The 22,217-nt window shown below is 41.7% G+C and overlaps 3 protein-coding genes across 4 annotated transcripts in view; 1 reads left to right on the top strand and 2 right to left on the bottom strand.

The window, feature by feature from the left end:
• The window catches only part of LOC125902020 (uncharacterized), a 48,411-nt gene extending 36,801 nt beyond the window's left edge, over positions 1-11,610 (top strand). Inside the window, exons 61-73 of the mRNA XM_049598107.1 lie at positions 1,002-1,164; positions 1,260-1,441; positions 1,527-1,619; positions 2,452-2,656; positions 3,164-3,351; positions 5,493-5,590; positions 6,591-6,775; positions 6,883-7,082; positions 7,372-7,540; positions 9,207-9,316; positions 9,450-9,575; positions 9,911-10,037; positions 10,158-11,610. Of these exons, the coding sequence (XP_049454064.1) occupies positions 1,002-1,164; positions 1,260-1,441; positions 1,527-1,619; positions 2,452-2,656; positions 3,164-3,351; positions 5,493-5,590; positions 6,591-6,775; positions 6,883-7,082; positions 7,372-7,540; positions 9,207-9,316; positions 9,450-9,575; positions 9,911-10,037; positions 10,158-10,168 (1,857 nt within the window). The 3' untranslated portion in view covers positions 10,169-11,610. The remainder of the gene's footprint in view (positions 1-1,001; positions 1,165-1,259; positions 1,442-1,526; positions 1,620-2,451; positions 2,657-3,163; positions 3,352-5,492; positions 5,591-6,590; positions 6,776-6,882; positions 7,083-7,371; positions 7,541-9,206; positions 9,317-9,449; positions 9,576-9,910; positions 10,038-10,157) is intronic.
• Positions 11,611-11,679: 69 nt separating this feature from the next.
• Positions 11,680-16,256, bottom strand: LOC125901689 (V-type proton ATPase subunit d 1-like). The gene is made up of 8 exons (XM_049597515.1): positions 16,080-16,256; positions 15,310-15,481; positions 14,843-15,021; positions 13,026-13,105; positions 12,678-12,755; positions 12,401-12,577; positions 12,227-12,304; positions 11,680-11,896 (listed from the first exon to the last, which is right to left on the bottom strand). Exons 1-8 carry the CDS (start codon positions 16,198-16,200, stop codon positions 11,723-11,725), a joined length of 1,059 nt encoding a protein of 352 aa, XP_049453472.1. The 5' UTR covers positions 16,201-16,256; the 3' UTR covers positions 11,680-11,722.
• A 3,709-nt stretch (positions 16,257-19,965) lies between these two features.
• Positions 19,966-22,217, bottom strand: part of asip2b (agouti signaling protein, nonagouti homolog (mouse) 2b) — a 40,151-nt gene continuing 37,899 nt past the window's right edge. For both annotated transcript variants that reach the window (XM_049597516.1, XM_049597517.1), the window contains exon 5: positions 19,966-22,079. In XM_049597516.1, the coding sequence (XP_049453473.1) occupies positions 21,912-22,079 (168 nt within the window). In that variant the 3' untranslated portion in view covers positions 19,966-21,911. The remainder of the gene's footprint in view (positions 22,080-22,217) is intronic.

Here is a 22,217-nt window from a genome sequence, read left to right as displayed (position 1 = left end):
CAGATGAGTAGCACACCTGGGCAATGCGTGAGTAAGAGAGTAAGGCTTTAGGGATAATGGGAAGTACTGAACATACAGCTGGATAAATGAGGCTTGTATTATACTGCACGAGTTGTGTGAGAGTTTATAAACGGATGTCGTGATGTAGTTTTGCCTTTTACTTCAATTCATCAAGCATTTTCTCAGTCCGACAACACTGGGTGAGTAAATAACACACAAACAATAGTTTTGTGGGTGCAGTATTTCTTTAAGGGCACATCAGGTCACTCTTATATTATTGGGTGCAACAGTTTTATTGGTACCAGAATTTTACTCTGACTTGACGTTTCAAGAATTAGATTAAAAAGCACTCTGTACACAGTGGCTGTTAGTTCTGCTACTCTGTGTGTGCGCTCTTGTATTTGTGACTTTGTGAGGACCAATTGAAGTTGTGAGCCTGGAATTTGAGGACAGTTTTGGAAAGTAAAGCACTGATCCTCGCTTCTTTAAAGACATTTGAATTAGGTAAGGACAAGGATCTGGGTCATTCATGTGGCTGTGACAGTTTAAAGGAATAGTTCGACATTTTGGGAAATATGCTAATTTGCTTTTTTGTCGAGAGGTGATACCGCTCAAGTGCTTGTTGGTAGATATTAAACTACAGCTGATTAGCTTAGCTTAGTATAATAACTGGGAACAGGAGGAAACAGTGAGCCTGGCTCTGGCCAAAAGTAACAGAGTCTTCCAATTATCACCTCTAAAGCTCATTGATTAAGATGTTATATCTGGTAAAAACTAGCAGTTGTGGTTTTACAGGATGTTAAGAACCAGGCTATTCCATGGTGATTTTTTGTCTCTGCTGGTTGTCTGGCGACCTCATGGTGATGACAAGACCACAAGAATACAACAATGCTTTTATTTATTTATTCAAGTATGTTTTTTAAATCAGTGAGCGTCCTTATGAATACACAAGAACAAACGTGTGTGTGTGTGTGTGTGCGTGTGTGTGTGTGTGTTTACAGTCTCGGATTGGTAATTGGAGTGTGGAGGTGGGGGGCAGTGCCCTTTCTTCACCCCGGGGGTCTGGACTCCAGGTGCGAGCCAGATTGGATGGCAAAGAAAAGTTTTGGCTGAACGGGACAGCAGAGGGAAGATGTCTTCAGACCACAGCAGGTTATAGGAACGGTAAATACAGAATAATCTCCCCAATACTTGAGATTATTAAAAGTTACAAAAATATTAAAAATAGGATTATGAGACTTCAATCTGTTCATGTCCAGGTCTGAGAGAGGACGTCACTGTGGTGGCGTGTGTGGGAACGAATCGCAGTTTGACGCTGGAGGTGCATAAAAGAGACGGCAGCAGCACACCTGAGGCTCTGGGCAGTGTGTCTGTGGGACTGGCCAATCAGAGGCTGATGCTGAAAGCGAGTGGCTGTTTGGAAAGTCTAACTGCAGTGGAGGTATCACGAAAACAACAGTTGACACTTTTTTTTAAAAATCACAATACAGCATGGCACTTTTAAATACTGTATGTTGTTTCCTCAGGCAAGGATTCAACACTTGAGCTCTCAGATACGGAATAAGCTGCTGGAGAGAGTCAAGACATTACAGCATCTCCTCACTGAATTCAGACGGCAGGTAACCAAACTACCACAGGATACTTAAAAATCCAGTGTGTAAGATTTAGGGGGGTTTAGTGGCATCTAGTGATGACAACTGCAGATTGCAACCAGCTGAAACTTCTCCTACTTAGAATTCCTTCACTGGTCAATGTTCAGGAAGTTTTTGCTGGGAGCCGAATTATCCACAGAGGTCAGACCATTTGTAAAACAGTGCATAGGATCCATTCTAAATCACAACTTCCGGATCACAACTTTTGCATGGGAAGTGGCATACGTCTCTTTCAGGCCTCGTTTTGTGTGTACGCGATGGTTATAAATGAGATTCCTGGTGATTGAAACCAACAAAAACACTAAATAAAGCAGTTTCTTGTTACAAATCAGTGTTTCCTCGAAGCTCTTTTTTCTCTGATAATTTAAGATCCAGATGTTCAGGAGGTTTTTACCAGGAGCTGAATATCCACTGAGGTCTCTAACGGTCCAAAACAAGTGGACCTGGTGATTAAAACCAGTAGAAACAGTGAAAGAAAGCAGTCTCACGATGAAAAAAGTGAGTGCTTTCCAACACTACTTTATGGGGGGCTTTGTTTGTCCATTCTGGGCCACTGTAGAATCACAGCAGTGCAACATGATGATCTCTGTGGACAAGGACCTGCTCCTATGTAGATATAGACAGCTCATTCTAAGGTAACAAAAACACAATGAGTAACATACCAGTTTTGCTAATATGTCCCCCTGAAACCTACACACTGGACCTTTAATGCAGTGATTAAGGCTCAGCCAATAATCTAGGGATCTAACTTTAAGGTTTTTCCTTATTTCATTGTCTTCTCGTACAACTTTCTCTGCAGTCCAGGGACAGTGAGTTGCTCCAGGAGCTGAGTGCCGTGCCCCTTCATATCTCCCAGCAAGCACAAAGTCTGCTGGAGCACAGAGACAGAAGTCTGTTGGCACTGTGGCAGAACGGCCCCCTGCGGCGAATCGTGACCGACAGCCTTCCCCACTTCCTCGGCCTGCTGCAGCACGCCTCCCTGCTGGGACAACAGGAGCTGAGGAGTGAGTTCAGAGAGATGACACTAATGAGTCATGTCAGTCACTTTGCTTCGGCTGGCAAAACAATCAAAAATCCTGAGGGGCTCCAGAAATTTGAAGCACTGCAAGAAAATTGCAGAAACAGAAAGATTAAGCAAACAGATAGTGGAGGTAGCACTCTCCCGCTGTCGTCTTCGGCCAATATATTTACTGCTCATTTCATTAAAAACAAAAAAGTTTCTTGAAAAACAACTCCTTGATTTGATCCACAGTAAATTTGATTACTGCAAATGGAGACGTGACCTTTAATTTTTGAGTCCCTGCCTTTCCTCACAGGCAGAAATCTAATTTCTTCAAGAAACTTTCAAGCACAAACTAATCCTCTCCCTTCCTTTGCGTCATTGCCTGACACATAAAAAACTTCTCTTCTGTCTCACTTGTTTATTTTTTCTTCTTCCACAATCAACTCCACCCAAGAGTGAAGAGGCTTTCTGCTGTTGCTCTTATGAACGTGTTGTGCTCCATCTTCAGGGCCCCTGGCCACTCTGGCAGGTGTGTACCAAGATGTGAAGGGCCACAGGCTGGAGGCGTTGTGGAGGGAGGCTGTTTCGTTGTGGACTGACGGACTGGTGGAGGTTCTGCCTGTGCTGCTGGAGAACCCTCAGCTGAGGCCGCTGGCTCAGGCCAGTGTTACAATGCTCAGCATCGCCCTGGATGTGGTGAGAACGCTGCACGCTGGTGCCTTTTCTTAATTAAGAGTGCCAAACTCATTTAAGTTCATGAGCCACATGCAGCCCAATTTGAATTCAAGTGGGCTGGAACAGTAAAACCACTCCATAAAAAATTACAAATAACAACCCTCAAGCTTCCCCTCTCTGTTAGTGTGAAGAAATACATTCTGAAAACATCCATCCATTTACAAAACAGACCATGCACAGCGTAAGATGTCTTAGAACAAAAAAGTGCGATTTCAACAAAATATCTCAGGACTGTCATTGGGGAATTTCCTCAGATTTAGCACATACATCCGCCTGGACTCAGGTGAAATGATTAGAGTTGAGTGGTCATTGTGGCCTCACATCCATCCCATTCTTGTAAACGCTGTATCTCAGGAACACCTGGAGGGAATTTCATTACATCTAGCACAAACCGCCATCTTAGACAAAAACATGTACTGAACATTTTTGGCCATAACTTGAGAATTCACACGGTAGTCATGACACAATTTCACACAAATGTCGAGAAGGATAAAATGATGAAGTGATGACATTTTCTATCCAAAAGTTCATAGGTCAGTTTCACTGTGACATCATAATGTTCTGCAAAAACACTTCTCTGGCTGTTACTCAATGCTATAACTCAGGAGCAGAAGGGGAGACATATGGTTGGATACTGACACTAATCTTGGGTGCCCACCTTATAAGGCACCTATTATTTATTTCTGTATTTTGTGTTTTATATATAGTGTTACAGTGAAGGATGTTCACATCAAACGTGGCCAAAGCTTCCTACCGTTCTGAATTGCATTATGTTATTAGGTTGTTCCTACATCCCATTCTCATGAGTGCAGTATCTCATGAATACCTTCAGGAAATTTCTCTAAATCTGGCTCAAGCATCCATTTGGATTCAAGGTCAAGGTCACTGCGACTTTCTGCAAAAACACTTTTCTGGCTGTTATTCAACGCCATAACTCCAGAACAGAGGGGGAGGCATTTGGTGAGATGATGATTTTGTGACTCTAATCTTGAAACTGTGCTGACTGGATAGATCTTCTGTGCTGCCGGGGTGAAGATGCGTGTGAAGCATTCAGACTTCAGCTTCTTTGCAGCAACATCCATATTAGACGCATTGTCAAATGTCATGGCTACCTGTGAGCCTGGACAGACATGGATGTAAACTGTAACTTGACTGATTGGTGGAGCCGTACAGCCATGAGTAATTGCAGTTTTACAGCGTGTAGGATTCTGTATCACTGAGTGCGTTTAATGCACACTAGTGCCACAGTTATGATTGTGTCATGAAGTATCCCGTTTTATGTTTTTTGCATGTAAATATTGTGGTTTCAAATACTTGAATGAGCTCTGATCCTGGTTTTGATATACATTTTTTTATTTGCACACACATAAAACTGCATGAAATCCAAATAGTAAAAAAAGGTTTATACAAAAGGACCTCCCCTCAACTTAAGGAGAAAAGCAGACAATGACAAAAAAAGAAAAAAGTAGACAGAAGACCTAAACTAGCATTATACAGAGAAATACAACAAAAAGCAAATAACAGGAAGCACACTGGGCAGTTAGTGAAAAATAATCCAGTAAAAAACAAGAAATACAGAGAATGTAGTGCAGAGAAAAAAGAAAAACAAAGGGAAAAACATATATAGAAAGTGTTACCAACATATTTATATACGAGTCAAGAAATAATTAGAAATCATGAATTTAATTTAATGATAATTTCCTTTAAAATTTTTTGACTACATGTACTTTGGTGTTCTAAATCTGTATACCACCATATCTAAGGAAGCACTGGCCATGTTGGGCCTGGATATGCTACAAACTGGGATATTGTGTTTCAGATCATTCTCTGCATGTCTTCAGGTGCAAAGTTACACAGTAAATAGTCAGTAAAACTATGCTGATAACTTGTAAACACACAATTATGACCAACATACTGATATAAAAGTGAAAGTCTGACTTTGGCAATGCAGAGTAGACAAAGAGACTAATCCAGTAATGTTAGGGTGCCTCAGTCAGACAAGACAAATCCAGGATAAGACTTAAAACCAGTGCACTAATATGCATGCAAACACACTTACATGTAATACTGTGTACTAATGGTTGGTGCTCTGTGTGAACCAGGCAGGACAGCATACCTATCATTGGGTGGAGACCAGATTGGCAATGGCTCTGTCTGGAGTCCGGAAACGACTGGCCTCTGTCTACAAATTCTCCCCCAGGTACTGCACATGTCTCAGATATACATGAAGGAAAGCCATCTGTGTCTCTTTTTTCATCAAATTACACAAAGAGGTTATATAACCATAATATGCCAATGCCCCAGTGAGAACCAAGGTCAGAAGATGTCAAGGTAACAACTGGGCAAACTTTGTTGAGGCATGTAGGTTTTTTTGGAGTCTAGTCATATAACTTTCAACAGTAATTGTTTAGTCTCAATTTTCACACCATCAGGTCCACTAAAGTGCTTGTTTTTACTGCTGACAAGCTCAGACTGTTATTCTAAGCGTCTGACTTTTTTGTCCAACTTTTTTGTTCAACCAGAAACAGCCCTAAAATTGCTACAGCCAAACCCACCAGACTCCATTTAAATAAAACGTAATTTTAACGTGTATAGAGCCAGGATATATTCACATCTAACTGGGTGAATGAAGGATGTGTTTTAACCAAACCAGAGTTGGTGATTGTTGGCACAGTGGAAAGATGAACTAAGACAGTTTTTGTGTAGATTATTTTGTTTATATTGACTTTGAATGAAGTGTGTTTTATGATGATAAAATTACTGTTTATTTAAATGGAGTCTGGTGGGTTTGGCGATAGCGATTTGGGGGCTTTTTCTGGTCAAACAAAATGACTTACTTGAACAAAAAGTTCTATCTCAGTGGGGATCCTTTCTGTAATGTTGTCAGACACTTAAGCCCTGTTTCCACCAAACACTTTCAGTATGGTACCTTTGGAACCAAACGTGATCAGACATGGTACCTAGATGAAGCAGTTGTGAAACTTACTTGTGTAGCTACTGCAGTGGTCTCACTCAATACTGGACCACTTTAAAAAAAAAAAGTTGTTCACATTAGTCACTTACACACAAAAACATGGGAAAATAAAGTCCAGGTTGAAAGATACCAAAGTTAACCTTTAAATTGCCGAATCAGAGCAAAACAGGTGTAAGAAAATTATTCCAGTGAGATATTTTGACCCAAGTGCTCTTGGTTTTTCCAGTGAATGTTCAGTGGTTGTGTCAGTGCCGCTGCCACCGCTCCCCTGGTCCAGGGTATTGGAGGCTGGACTGGTGGAGATCCTTCTGGAGGAGTGGCTCCTGAGGCCCCTGCAGACCTTTGCCTCCATCAGGCCCACAGCTGAACTCTACCGCCTCAAGAGGAAGATCATGGACAGCCCGTTTATACGTAAGACTAGTTTATCAGCACTGTTCACATTATGCAACTTTAATGGAGGACTTAATGAGGAATAGAAATTGCAATGCTGTCTGTGTCCTTCTGTTTCTGTCCATAAGATCAAGCTCTGCTGGTGGCAGATCAGTTTGTGGTGACATTTGACGGTCATCTGTATGAGCTCCCGGCCTCCTGTCCGCTGCTCCTCGCTCAAGACGTCAGCACCGAGCCTTCCTTCACGCTGCTGCTCAGTTCAGACTCCCATAACTTCCTTCAGATAGGAATGGATAACAGCACTGTCACCATTCAGGACAATGGACAGGTTTGTGTTAGAGGCCCCTATTTGTGTAGGCATTACTCACCCTGTGTCACACTGAATTCACAAAGAAAACTTTTATTGAAGAATCCAAAAACAGAGAAAATTCATGATGAAGTGGGGGGACTATATCAAAACACCTGATTACTAACTTTCACACATTGACACACACATGTTCATTGTGGGGGTGAAGTATTCCTTTAATGGTTGTGACAAAACTCTGTGAACACCAAAAACATGAATTGTCTGCTTTATCAGTGTCTCTGAAGAATTAATGAAAATGTTTGTGTCACAGGTGAAGGCCAACTGCAACAACGCAGTAATGCACACATTTCACAGCGACAGTGGAGTGACTGTCAGAAGAGGGCCGAACATCGTGCGGGTGTCCAATCAGAATGGAGCGTCAGTTTCATGTGACCTGTCGCTTGAGCTGTGTAGCTTCACTCTCGATGGATGGTTGCATGGTAAGACTAAAATTAGGATATCACATAAGGTTGGAGAATAAACAAGGCCATGGTCATAACTGAGTCACTGGAACTGGTTGCACAAAACACTTAAGTTTTCCCTTAAAGTATGGCACTTAAGGCTGAATTTCTCCTTAGCTGAAGGACATACACAGTTGCACAGAATTCCTTAAAACAGTTGTCTTTAGTCATTAGTTCAAGTCCACACAGTTTAACATATTTAATGTCATACTTGTGTTTGGCCGTGTTGTTGAGCTACTTTGCTGTCTCTGTTAAGTAGCTGTCTGTTAGTCACTCACTCTGCAGCAGGAAATGGCAAAATGATATTTACTGTACTTCAAAGTAAAGTGTGTCTTTTACAAACTTGACATATTCGTGAGTCACCATTCAGAGTGGACCCGCGAACCACCAGTTGGGAACCACTGCCTTAAAAGGTTTCCTTAGTTAAGGAAAAATGATAAATCATTTACTGCATTCAAAGAGATTTTACAGCAGAAAAAGTTTCCATGGAGATTGTTTGTTTGCTTGGACCCACGCTTGTGATGCCTGTTATGGTCTCACGAACTTGGCTCATAGTTAGATGGTGAAAATATGGCAGAAGAAAAGAAGGCAAGAAAACCAAATTGGTCAGAGCAGGAAAAGATTATACATCTGGAGAAATACAATCATAGGAAGCACATCCTACAAAGTTAATTTGATCCCCAAATACCAGAAATCAGAAAACAATTGTAGGAAGAAGCAGCGTAAATTGATGCAGTTCAGTCAGGAACACTTTAGTCAAAGAAAACCTTATTTCCATTTGCAGTATTATATTTGATGGTATGGCTCTGATCTGGGGCCTCTCTGTCTTTCCTTGGGCCTACGCAGAAAGCCTCTTCCACCCGCCTATATGGGAAGCCTAAGGTGGTGAGAGCACATCTATCTGCCCTTCCACGTGCAAACAAGGAAAGCCTTCAGGCAGAGAGAGCAAACCTCCCCTGCCCTTCCATGCACCTACATGGAAAGCCTAAGACAGGGAGAGCAGCAGTAAAGACCCCCTGGGAACAGAACAGATTAAGCATCAGTGACAAACAGAAATGACACTGATAAGTCAGACACATCATGAAAAGGAGGAGCTGGGGTGGAGGTGGGTTGCAAGAGGAAGCAGCAACAGTAGGCAGGCCAGAGCAGTTTAAATAGGATGCCCTGAATGAGATTTGCCAGTTGGTGGCAGACAAAGGAATCATGTGACCTATCAGCTGACTCCCTTCCATCAATCAGCTGCTCCATCATGTGATTGGGCTGTTTGAGATCAGCTGATGTAGCTGGGATGAAGTGTGAAATCAAAAGCGTATCGATCGGGTTCTCCTGGTCGCAGAACACTCTTCTTGGTGTGTGTTAGTTTTTTTCATTTATCACCATAAACTCAGTCAAGTTGCAGTGAAGATAGAGTCAGAGGTACCTTTGATTTTTATTTTTCTTTCACCTTGCTTTGTTTGCTAAGATCTTTTGTACAACAGACTAGGGCTTCCTTAAGTACAAGACCAAGACAAGGAGAAAACCAAAAATACTTAAGTGATCATTTTAAGGACACCTGAAGGAGAAGACTTAATGGTGTTTGTTTTATTTTGAGGAAACGTTAACTATGACTTTAAGGAAAATGATCCTCATGTTTTTATTCACACAGGAACATCCAGTGGTCTTTTGGGAACTAATGACAATGAAGCAGGAAACGATTATCCTTTGCCTGATGGATCTCAGGCTGAAAACTTGGAGGAATTTTTCCACAGTTGGCAGGTGGGACAAGTGACAGGCTGGCAGTGTTTAAATATGGAACAAATACAGAAGAAAAATCCTTAAAAAAAGAGTTTTGTATGCATAAAAGAATCCAGTTCTCACCTACAGTTTGATCATTTGTCTGTGTCTTCAGATGAAACCGGAGTGTGTTATACCTCCAGGTGTAACGGACCACTTCTCTAAATCATCCACAAGCCCTGTGAGCTGTGGTTTTCTGTTCAACTCTCCTGAATCTCCTCTGAGTTCCTGTTTCAGGGTGGTGAGTAGAAAAACATTAGCTTCATCACTGTCTTGCGAGGTTAATCGAATGTGAATGTAAGAAGCTGTGAAAACACATATTTGGTACAGCGCCCAACAGGCAGCCTTGACCTCCTAAATCTTAATGTATTTCATGCCCACAATGAAAAATTCACCAGCTGGATGTGATTAGAAATGTCCTCATGTCAAAACAAACATGACCATCTGCACTTATGAACTTCCATTATTGATTAGACAAAGCCATACCGCTACCTGACACGACCAGGACGCCAGGATGGTTGCGCATTTGTGATTGATTAGAAAAGCTTCATTTTTACAATGTGTTTTTGTCATCAGGTGGATCCTGCTCAGTTCTTGTCAGTGTGCGAGTTAAGCTCCTCCAGAGCACCCTGCAGATTAGCGTCTGCTTTTGTTCATCTCTGCCAGCAGAACTACATACCTCTGGAGGTCCCCGTCCAGTGCGGTGAGTTAGGCCATTATGCAACCACAGACATGCGTGGTTTTGACTCATACTGTGTTCTGATCGATGGTATGATACTGTGACGATATGGCAGATGTTTAACATTTGTCTTTTTCATTTTAGTGAGGGTATGAAGCAAAGAAGAGCTGATGAAGAGCAAAGATTGGTGATTTATGACCTCTGTTAGCTGCTAAAACTGACAAATGTACACTTTTATACCACTGTTTGTGCTACATTACTTTTACAGTTATATTTTGTATTAAAGGTCCAGTATGTAGGATTTATGGGGAAGTACTGGCAGAATATCATATAATAAGTATGTTTTCTTTAGTGTATAATAACCTGACAATAAGTTTACATCTACACAGGGAGCAGGTCCTCGTTTACAAAGTCTGTCATGTTGCACCGCCATGTTTCTACAGTAGCTGAGAACTGACAAACCAAATGCTGGCTCTAGATAGGGACATTCATATTTTTGCTGTGTTCTTTTTTGTTCTTTTTTAACATGAAACAGATTTATTTAGTGTTTATACCGTTTTAAATCACCAGGTCTGTTTGCTTTGGAGGGGAGGAGACCTCTGCAGATAATTTGACTTCTGGTAAAAAAGCTTTTGAACAGGCTAGTGGCCTGTCTCCATCCTGCCAAACAGCATTGGAGTAGCACTGATTTGTAATGTGAAGCTGCATTATTCAGTGTTTATACTGTTTAACAACGGTTCCTTTTGTATTGGAGAGTAAGAGACCTCTGCGGATAATCTGGCTCACGGTAAAAACCTCCTGATTGTCTGGATCAGAAAAAGGCAGAAAGACAAAGAGGTCAAAAGAAATATTCTCCAAACACTGGTTGACAGTGAGTTAATGAAATGCTACAGATTAGATTGTGCAGGATGTGTGGTCGATCTCATTAGGGATACACACACATTTACCACCCAACTCAATAAAGGTACAACACCAGAAATAAAATAGAAATGGAATATAATATAATATAATAAGCGGAAGAGACCTCTGCGGATAATTCTGCTAACAATAAAAACTTCCCAAATGTCTGGATCTTAAGTTATCAAAGAAATAAGGTGAGCACACATTAGCATGTGCAAGGCTAGCAGCCCGTCTATGACATGCCAAACAGTGTACAAGCAACCCTAATTTGCAGCATGTAACTGCTTTATTCAGTGTTTTTACCAGTATGAATCACCTGGTCGTTTGTTTTGGAGAGGAGCACACCTCGGTGGATAATTTGGCTTCTTAACACTGAAGGAAATCCAACCTGGAGATGTTCCTGGTTTCAATCTACAACCCTCAATGCTAGATGCCACTAACTACCCCTAAATCTTACACACTGGACCTTCAAATTTTGTACTCTATTGTATGGTTACACATTATTATACCTCATGTAATGTACACTTTTGTCCAGTTTGGATATGCAGATATTGTGCCAGAAATGTGAATGTGAACATACTAACCATAGCAGGTAGTTTATTAATAATCACAAGGCCTCATTTATGTATTTTCTGTGGTCTATAGTGCAAACACTGAAAATATTAGTGACTGACTTCACCCCAGTAACTAATCTGTAACACAACCAAACTCTGATCATAAAAGGATCAACAAATATTTGTTTGATAAAGTGCATTTATTATCTTGCTGTATGCTATCTCATCATATGTGTATTTCTGTTTATTGCTCGGTTAATTTGTCCCCTGGAAGATGGGGATGTAGTTGTGTATCTTGGACTTCTGTCTCTGTGTGATACACTCGGCGATCCAGACGATGTTGCGACTCTCCTGCTCCTTCAGTTTGATGTAGGCGTAAAATACCCCGAAGTGGAACTGCTGCAGGAAAGCAAGTGTGTTCAGCTTCACCTAGGAAAAGATAAAGAGTTGAAGCCGCTCAGAGAGACAGAAAGGCAGGTTTACACGCAACAAAGATACACAGTTTACACATGGATCTAGTTTAGAATATTTCAGCTCTGCAGAAATATGATAAAAATCCACCAACTGGCCAACTTAAATAATAACTTTGCAAAGTTGTCCCATGGCCACTAAAAATAATTGAAACCAACTACCCACACTTCACTCTTAAACTTTAATGTGCTGCTTCACCCAACTATTTTTTGTTTTTGATATATTCAAAGTTGGACGAAGTCAGAGCTATTTCAGCTACACTAATGAGGAACATGACAGTGATATTACCTCTTGTTCAAAGAATCTGTCCTCCAGAGTCTTAAAATCAGATCCTGGTTCAGGGTCATCAAAAATGATTTTATACGCCTGCAGGGGAGTTTGGGTTAATGTTAAACGTGATGTACACATATATGCACAGCAGGTCTCTCATTAAGGCGTCCTCAGAGATTTTATCAGACTCACTGGGTAACAGTCAGCCACTGCTTTGACCTGTTCGTGGTCCTCTGCTTTGGCTAGCAGTTCCAGCCCTTCAGGGTAAAGTTTGCCACAAGATGGATACAACGCACTCCTGTCTGCACCGCTGAGATCTGTCCCGAAGGAATTAACTGTGATGACGAAGGCCCGTCTGTCTGCCTCAAACTGCAGCACACATACAGAGCGTTTTCAGCAAAATAAAAATCTTACATAATATTTAAAACTTCAACAAATCTGGCCCATGCAGTGAAATTTGTCACAGTACCTCCAGGACAGGACACATTATATCTTTTGTGGCGCCACCAATGTTCTTGCAGAAAGTGTGGAAAGACTCCAAATATGCCTTTGAAGAAAAACAAGGAACACATGAAAAAAATGTTTCAAGTGTAAACAGGGTTTAAAAGAACTGACCTCAGCCAAATAAGGAAATACATTATGAAATGTGTGACCTCTGGGGGTAGTAAACATGTGACACACAGTCCTAAACCCTGCAGTCTAGAATTTGAATCAACACACACACACACACACACACACACACACACACACACACACACACACATTATATAACACAAGCATCATGGTAAATTATGATGGTCATGACATGTTATGTCACCTTGAACAGTTTGTTTCTGAGGATCTCAACTTCCATTTCATCCAGATTGGACTCAGATACAGCATCCTGGAAAAACTGAGCTATGACACGACAACACAAAGGGCATCAGTTTGTATCAGTAGTCTGTATGAAGCACCACTTGTTTTATGTAGCAATACTTTATAATGGATAAACAAAAAACACGGGAGGTGAATATTCTGACTAAAGGTTTGGACAGACCCAACTCTTAAAGAACTGCCAAGCAAAATGTCTTCATAAAATCACTGGGTGAGGAGTAGGGCTGAGGAATTATTGGGTGAGGGAAATGCTTAGGGGACATAGGGTGAGGAAAATAGAGGCGAGGAAACAGTGGGTGAGGAAACATGTAGGGAGGGAAACATAGGCTGAGGGAACATAGGGCTAAGGAAACATGGGGCTAGGGAACACAAGGCTGAGGCAAACACAGGGCAAAGGAACATAAGGCTGAGGGAATACTGGGTGAGGGAGCATAGGGTGAGGAAACATGCTAGGGGAACATAGAGTGGGGGAACACAGAGGTAAGGAAACACAGGGCTGAGGGAACAGAGGTTTGAGGCAACAGGCTGAGTGAACATAGCACTGAGGGTAACATGGAACTGAGGAAACACTGGATGAGGAAACAGGCTTAAGGAACATAGGATGAGGCAACACAGGCTGAGGCAACATAGAGCAAGGGGACATAGGGCTGAGGCAACATAGGCTGAGGAAATAGGACTGAGGGAATAGTGGGTGAGGGAACATAGGCTGAGGGAATAGTGGGTGAGGGAACATAGGCTGAGGGAAACAGGGTGAGGTAACATAGAGCTGAGGAACATTTGATGAGAGAACATAAGGCTGAGACAATTTTGTCTGTTGCAATATAGTCTGGGGGAACATAGGGTGAGGGAACATAGGTCTGAGGCAACACAGGCTGAGGGAACATAGAGGTGAGGAAACACAGGGCTTAGGAAACAGTGAGGGAACAGAGGGTTGAGGCAACATAGGCTGGGTGAACATAGGACTGAGGGGAACATAGAGTAAGGGGAACATAGAACTGAGGAAACACTGGGTGAGGAAACAGGCTGAGGGAACATAGGCTGAGGTAACATAGGCTGAGGGAACAGGACTGAGGGAACATAGGCTAAGGGAACATAGGGCTGAGGGAACATAGGGCAGAGGGAACATAGGGCAGAGGCAATGTTGTCTGAGGGAACATAGGCTGAGGTAACATAGGGCTTAGGGAACACGCTCCCACTAACAGTAACAGTTAGCGTGCTTGGTAGCTGAGAGCGTTTTTCTCTTTTGTAAATTTTTACTGATGAAAACTGTGTAAAACTCTGAGAACAAAGTGTAAGGAGGGGAGTGAACAGTGCAGGACAGATAAACTAGAATCTTGGAAAGCTATATCTGACTAGCACTAACCTGGTTGGATGGTTTGTTTAGCTCACCAGTTCAGGTAGTTTACAAACAGCCCCTACAGTCACTAAGTCACCAGTCTTCTTGAACCACACATTTTGTGAAAACACAGATGAATTCACTGCCAATTACATTCAAGCCCTAAATTATGAGAAAAGATGTAAGTCTGTAACCACGAGAATTGTTTTTTAAACTGTCATCAATCTTTTTTACCCCCTCCAAGCTGAACTGAGCTTCAAAACTCCAAAGAATGTTCAGAAAAGTTCCCTCCCCACCACAACCACTAGTTGCGGTTAATTATTTCCAGTGATTTGCAGCGATTCTGTGACTGAAAGTGTATTAGAAAGATCATACCAAAGTATACTGTCTTTCAGCGTTAAACACAGATTACTTGATGGATCTACCTAGTGGTGTGTCCACCAGGATGGCCGAGTAGAGCTCAGTTGGGGTGCGAGCGATGCCCACCGCTGCCATTTGGTCAAAAGCTCCCAGTGGGTGACACCGCGGAAGGAGCTCTGCCACATCTCTCTGTTTCAGAGCCCCGGTGATCAGCATCACCACATTGTCGATCATGTAGCTGTAGCTATGGCAACACGGAGAACAGGGTGAATGGATGTCCCTTTATTTGTGTGCATGGCATTTTATATTACATTGCTTTATCAAGGACATAGGTACCTACAATAATGCCTGTATTTTTTAGAAACTATGAAAGTGGCTACAGTGGGTTCTCTTCTCTCTTGTAACAGATGGGGGAAAGTGTATGTCTAAAGCACAGTTTTCTTTTGGAGATAAGCAAGAAAATGGATGTATAACCACAGGAAATATGTCATGTAACCTTTGCGTATTTAATGAATGAGCACATATGGCATACGTTATGTAGTCGAGGAAGGTGGATAGGGGAGGTAGTGCATTGGAGCGAAGGCAGCGGAATTCAGTCACCAGATTCTCCCTCAGCTTGCTGTCTACCAGGGACACAGTCAGGTCCTCTTCAGATGAGGACAGCATCTTACCATAGTCTGTGCCCTGCAGATGCAGCTTGATGTCTGAGAGGAGAGGAGAGGAGAGGAGAGGAGATGTATTACATAAGGTTTTCTGCTCAACTCCTCTTTTTCCCCTCATGGCTTAACTTGCATCTCTGCCCTCAAATTTTCCTACAGCCATTCCCTGTTTGGTTAACTTGTGAAAACCAGGAAGAGGTGATTTATTATACAATGAAATTCATGCACGACTCTCCGACTAGTCCAATTACAGCTGATGATGACTGACAACGCCGCAGACATACAGATTGTATACACAAACACATTTGGTGTATATTAAATAAACTGCAATGCTGCGGTCTGCATTGACAATTGTCTCAGAGACTCTTTCCAGAAACCACTTACCACATTGTCAACAAACAAACACATCTGGTGAGAGTGAGTGTAAACATTTCTGGACATATTTCCAGTACTTAAAACTAACATCTCATTAGTCTTCATCCGCACTCACTTACTCTGTACATGTCCCTCAGAGAGGAATGCCTGGTTCCTGTTTAAAAACACTTAGATTATCTCCTTGAAAAATTGGATCCAGGTGAAGAAACTTAATCACTCAGCAAACTAAAACGTGTCCAAAAATGACATTGTGATGCAATATTCTTACCCTCGAGTGTGTCACACTGGGCCAGATTATGATAGTCGTTGCGAGTCAGGATTCCCGCCTTCATTCCACGAACCAGACCCTCCAGATAGCCGTGATCCACATTGAATTTGAGCTCTGCCATGGTGCCAGATGAGCTATTGGCAAGCCTGGGTACAGCTGAAGTGATGTTTCCCTGTCCAAATGTGTCTCTCTTTGTTATATTTATTGAACTTCTGCATTATATCCTCTCTGACTAAGATTCATGCAGTTATTTTCCCTTCCTCTTTGACACCAAGAAATTCCATAGCTGCCCTTAAAGTGTTGGCTGTCTCAGTTCCTGCTCTCAAGATCATTAATCTGGCTACAAAGGTTAAAGGTTCAGTGTGAAGAGTTTAAGGAGATATATTGGTAGGACTATTATATAATATAATAAGCATGCTTTCTTTGGTGTATAATCACCTGAAAATGAGAATTGTTGTGTTTTTGTTACCTCAGAATGAGCCAGTTGTATCTACATAGGGAGCACGTCCTCATCCTTGGACATCACCATGTTGCATGTTGTCATGTTTATACAGTGGCTAGGAGTGTACAAACCAAATATTGGCTCTAGATGTGGTCATTTATGTTTTCGCATCTGCCACTGTACTTAGCAGCCCCTCTGCAACAACAGCGTCCCAAAAACACAGATTTTTTTTTAGGTGAAACTGCTTTATTCAGTGTTTTTATCAGTTTAAATCACTGTTTGTTTTTTGAGAGAAGGAGACCTCTGTGGCTAATTCAGCTCCTGCTAAAACCTCCTAAACATCTGGATCTTAAGTTATCAAAAAAAGGTGAGCATACATTAGCAGGTGCTGGGCTAGTGGCCCCTCTCCAACATGCATATAAAAACAAATAAGATTTATTTGACATAGCACCTTTCACAGAAATGAAATTCACAAATGATTCATAAAATACAATCAAGAAATCAAAGAGGCAATACTAGAAATAAAACAAAGCAAAGGAAGAGAGTTCAATAGTGTTGGAGTCATGACTTCAAAGACACAATCACCTTTTGTTTAGAGCTTGGAGCAGGGGACAGCCAGGGGACAGGTCCTGTTCTGAAGACCCAAGGGACCTACGGACAATATATGGATAGAGAAGATCACTAATGTAATTAGGTTCTCTATACGTGAGGATAAGTATCTTAAACTGAATCCTGAATCTGATGTGGAGCCACTGTAAGGAAACTAAAATGGCAGTGATGTGGGTCGGCCTGCTTGGTTAACAGCTTAGCAGCAGCTAAACTGGATTATTTAAACATGATTCAGAGAAGATTTGTTTAGACAAGTAAAAAGTCCTGTTGAGAGGACACATAAGCATGGATAATCATCTCTAGCTCAGGGCGAGACACCACAGACATGAGCTTTGCAGTATTTTTTTAGATGAATAAAACAAGTACAGTATAGCTGACAAAAGGGACCCAATACTCTGGGCAACCTTTGAAGCTACACTATGTGAAGCAATCATCAGAACCTCCATCTTGCCTGTATTTAATTGTAAGCAGTTGTTTGACATCCAATCCTTGATGGCAGGGTAGGAGAAACACTGATTTGCAACATGAGACTATTTTATTCAGTGTTTTTACTGATTTAAATAAGGTCAGTTTGTTTTGAAGGGGATAAGACCCCTGTGCATGATTTGGCTGACAATAAAAACCTCCCGAATGTCTGAATCAGAAAAAAGGCGAGCAAGTGCTAGGCTACTGCTTGTCTCTAAAATGCCAAACAGTGTCGGAGAAACACTGATTTGCAATGTGAAACTGCTCTTTTCAGTGTTTTCCCGGTTTAAATTAGTGTATCAATTTGTTTTGGAGAGGAAGAGACTCAGGTTGTGTTTTTTATTTCAGTCGTTCCCTGTTTTACTTTGAAACTAACACCAACTCTCGATTCAGAGCACTTCACTTTCTGCCTCTGTGTTTTCTCTCCCCCTTTTGATGACTTCATCATCAAAAAGGTGTCTGTTTGGCTGAATACAAATGTCCGCACTTCACTGCACTTGCAGACTTGCTGTCTCTTTTGGCATATTCCCAGGAATGCTGAGGGCTGTCCAATTCCACAATTCAATAAGGCCACAAGGGACCTCAAGTGGACTTTGTGCAGACTTCCAGAGAGTCTTCTTGGGGTGCAGACTTCAGCAGACTTTACTGATCAAATAACCCACAGTTCATTGCAGTTACGGACATCACGTTGTGGGGTTTTTTTAATTGCCAAAAATTTAGTTTTTTAGTTTTAGTCCTGTTCTTATTTACAAACATTTCTGTTTTTGATCACATGTAACCTGTTATATAGAGATGTATTTATGCATTTTTGTTCAGTCACAAAAAAGCTATCCAAGGGATTTATATCTTGTTATTTGCAGGAACAGATGAGCGGACACTGCTCATCAATTTATATGACACGAATATGACAGCAGCGATAGTTGAACGTTCCCAGGGCAACGAGTGAAACAGTCTGGAGGGCTGTCTGTCAGTCACTTGCAGTCTCTGCCCTTACAGACTTTAAGTGATAACACGTAATACATCACTGTGCATAAAAACTGAAGTCTGCGAGGGCTCAGTCTGCATGTCCAGAGGTTGGACATTTGGATTCAGCCCTCGTCTGTCCCACGCTAATTAGCCTCACCTGTGTCTCGTTATCCTTTCCCTCACCAGAGTATTTAGTGTGTGTCTTGTTTTCCTCTTAGATCCGGCCTTTTGTCCTTTCCTCGTTTTTTTGGATTTAGTCTGTGGAATGACTCAGCCTGGATTTGTTTGCCTCAGCTGATTGTCCTTCTGTGTACTGAACCTACCTTTTAACCAGTAAAGACTGTGTTATTTTGCCCAAACTGTCTCCAGAGTTGTACGTTTGAGTCCACTATCACCTGGTTCACGAGTTGCTACAGAGACCTCTGTGGATAAGTTGGCTCCTGAACAATGAACACTAAAGGAATCCTAACTGGGAGAAGTTTTAGCTGGTTGCAATCTGCCATCCTCACTGCCAGAAGCCACTAAATCCCCCTAAATCTTACACACTTAACCTTTAATAGCCCTTTTTTGGTGTACCCTGCTCTGTAGCTCGGGAGAGGAATATAAAGTGGTATATACGTATATAAATCAAGGACCATGATGCTCTTTGGCTGGATATCATACAGGAGTTAAAGAAATTTAGCTAACTCGCCTGTTTACCGTACTTGCTCTTCCATCATGAAATCTCAATCTCATATATTTTTTGCATGTGTGTGAGCATGTGCGAGCGTGGAGAACAGATCTGTGCAAAACCAGGCAGCAGAACACAGATTATGCTGTTTATGAGGGTAACATTTTTGCAATTTATTTTTTTTTACTTAGACACAGCACACAACTTGTACGGGCCGCTCCACCATGGCTCTTTCCGGTAACATTTCACTCTTTGATGTATTCCACTCCTTTATTACATTTATTATATTTGATTATGGATGCATATTTTAGCTGTTAGACACTCTCCACCAGCAGAGCAGCATCCCAGACAAAGTAATACAGTAGAGCACAGATACCAGCTAAGAGTTATGAGATGCAACACTGCTTTATTTTGGGATTCACAGACTAACATCAACATGTGTCTATGCACGTCCTTCCTGGATAAACACTTGACCCCTTAAACATGAGATTCATGTTTATTATCATTCAGCTTTCCACATAATCCCCCATGGAAAAAGAATAAAAAACAGCTTTAGCCACCGTTTCATGTGACAGCTGCCGGCAAACTTTTCTTTTTTGTTTTGTTTTGATGCTCTGTGTCATATTGTCTTTAATTAAAAATGGTTTCCTCCCATAAATCCACTTTTGTATGTATTTTAGACCATTTCTACTGAAAAAGGGGACATGTAAAATGACAAAAACACAAGAATAATATAGGCATATGATATATTTATTCAATAGCAAAAATATAAACCAACTTTGACTCATGAATCCATATGTGAATAATTAATGATTCTACATTTAAGGACCTAAATGTATCTGTTGTACAATGCCTATTTTTAACACAGAAACAGAAAATTCTTTTTTTTTTAACTGTTCAAGACTCGAAACATGGTTTTGCTTAATTTTTTGCACATTGATTCAGTGGGGTAGTCAGTTTTTTAAAAAATGAATATTTTTTAGAAATGTATATTCTAATGTAGGCTAAATCTGGTTATTATGGGTTCTCACATGTTTAACATGGTGTTAAAGCACAAGTAATGAGGATATTCCAGAGCAGCAATAGTGCAGGAAATACCCAAGGCACAAAACACAGTTTACACATGACTGTATACATACGTGATAAAACATACACCAATGAGACATAATATCAAAACCACTGGGAAACCATGAGTCCTGGCATTCACGTGCACACGATTTGACTCGCTCCACCAACCCTAACACAGAGAAAATCCATTTATTGTGTTAGTCCGACTAAAACCGGACTTTTAAAATACATGTAAACATGTTAGTCTGACTGACACTGTATTAAATCAACTTCTCAAAGGTGGATTAACACACCCAGATAATAAGAATGGGATTAGAATACCTCCTACATGTATACAGTCAATTGGACACAAACTGGCTGAGGCGCATGCTCCACAGTGTCCGCCCTGGGCTTTCACCCGGAAGTTGAATAGCATTAAACGCATTTAACAGAAGAAGAAGCCGGTAACAGCATGGTGAAATCTACATCCAGAGCCGTGCATTTTAGGATGGATGAAATGTACAGAGCTGTAAAGTTGTCTGCCTTGGTACCAGTTTGCCGTTAGCTGACTGTAGCTAACTTATTTGCCTATTGTTTGGTCTGTGACGTAGTAGGTCAACCGGAAAAACGTCAAATACTAACAAGCTAAAAGGAGGCATATCGCCACCTATCATAGCGGAGTCGGACATACTTTGGTAAATAAATCGATTCCCCTCCTGTGCTTGTATACTGAGACAAGGACAGTAGTGCAGTTAAACGGCCTAGTCAAGCTATAACCATAGCTTGCATGCTAACGTACTGACTGTTCCAGACCAAGTACCCCCCCTTCATGGCAAGGGAACTCCCTGATGGGCGTGACTTCCCAGCACGACAACGCGCCATGCCAAACCACAACAGCTGCTCAGGAGTGACACATGGAACATAACAAAGACCTCAAGGCGTCAACCTGGCCTTGAATTTCCCCAGATCCTAATCCGATCAGGCATCCATGGGACATGTTGGTGCTCAGAAGATCTGCCACCAACACCACAGGACACACCAAGAGGTCCTGTGCCCATGCCTCAACTGGTCAGATGCCTCATTGTGGATCAGACTGGGCTCTGACCTGTGGAAGCATAAACACATGCCCTCTGGGTGTCCTGTGGTGTCTGCAACGGTGTTTTGTGGGTGGTGCATGTCAAATGATCTCCACATGAATGCGAGGACTAAAGGTTTCCCAGCAGAACATTGCAGTGTAGCAACATGATAAATGTCATTCATTTCACCTGTCAGTGGTTTAAATGTTGTCACTGATCAGTGTATGCTGCTCATCCTTTGTTACACCTACATACTGAACGTTGGTGGATATTCTGTAAACATTTATATGCGTATTTTCTTATTTCTCAGAAGACTGAAGACAAACACAGGCTTCATTCTTTCATTCCCGTCACTTAAGTGTTGAAGCCACAGACAACGGAACTTTAATGTTCACACAATTTTCCAAATATTTCTGTAATAATATTCTCTGAGCCTCACCCACAGGCCAGAAGGCAGTGTATGTGCATTTCTTTGTGTATTTGTTATGACTTATCACTGTATATGTCCAGATGCTGAGCTGTGTCTGTGTCTGTGCATGTGTGTGTCAGTGCTTCGTCTACGTCTTCCTCAGGCATGTAGGGTTCACCCTCCAGCAGTGACAGATGGTGTTGAAGAGTCGACAGCGGCAGGAAGCGCAGGGGTCGCAGCACGGCACGCGAGGGATGCAGCTTTCATTCAGACGGCTGCAGCGACGTGCAGGGGTCATGATGTTTGACTTGTGCTTCTGAAACGTGAGAGAATGTACATGTAGTGTCTCACAACAGAATGGGAAAATATTTAAAATCTCCGCGGACCCTCTGGATTAAAACTGCCAGCTGAAAACTTTGTCAAACCTATGACATTTCAAGCATTCATAAGCATG

Source organism: Epinephelus fuscoguttatus, linkage group LG15, assembly GCF_011397635.1.
Source record: "Epinephelus fuscoguttatus linkage group LG15, E.fuscoguttatus.final_Chr_v1".
NCBI lineage: Eukaryota > Metazoa > Chordata > Actinopteri > Perciformes > Serranidae > Epinephelus > Epinephelus fuscoguttatus.
Note: the sequence above shows the minus strand (reverse complement) of the source record. Positions and strands in the feature narration are given on the sequence as shown.

Bases quoted from the DNA above. Each gene is read 5' to 3' on its own strand.
- LOC125901689 (XM_049597515.1), bottom strand. From the start codon at position 16,200: ATGGCAGAGCTCAAATTCAATGTGGATCACGGCTATCTGGAGGGTCTG. The intron at 15,482-16,079 runs GTAAGAATATTG...CTCTCCTCTCAG, and splicing joins CCAGTGTGACACACTCGAGG to ACATCAAGCTGCATCTGCAG. The intron at 12,756-13,025 runs GTGACATAACAT...TTTTCTTCAAAG, and splicing joins TCAGAAACAAACTGTTCAAG to GCATATTTGGAGTCTTTCCA.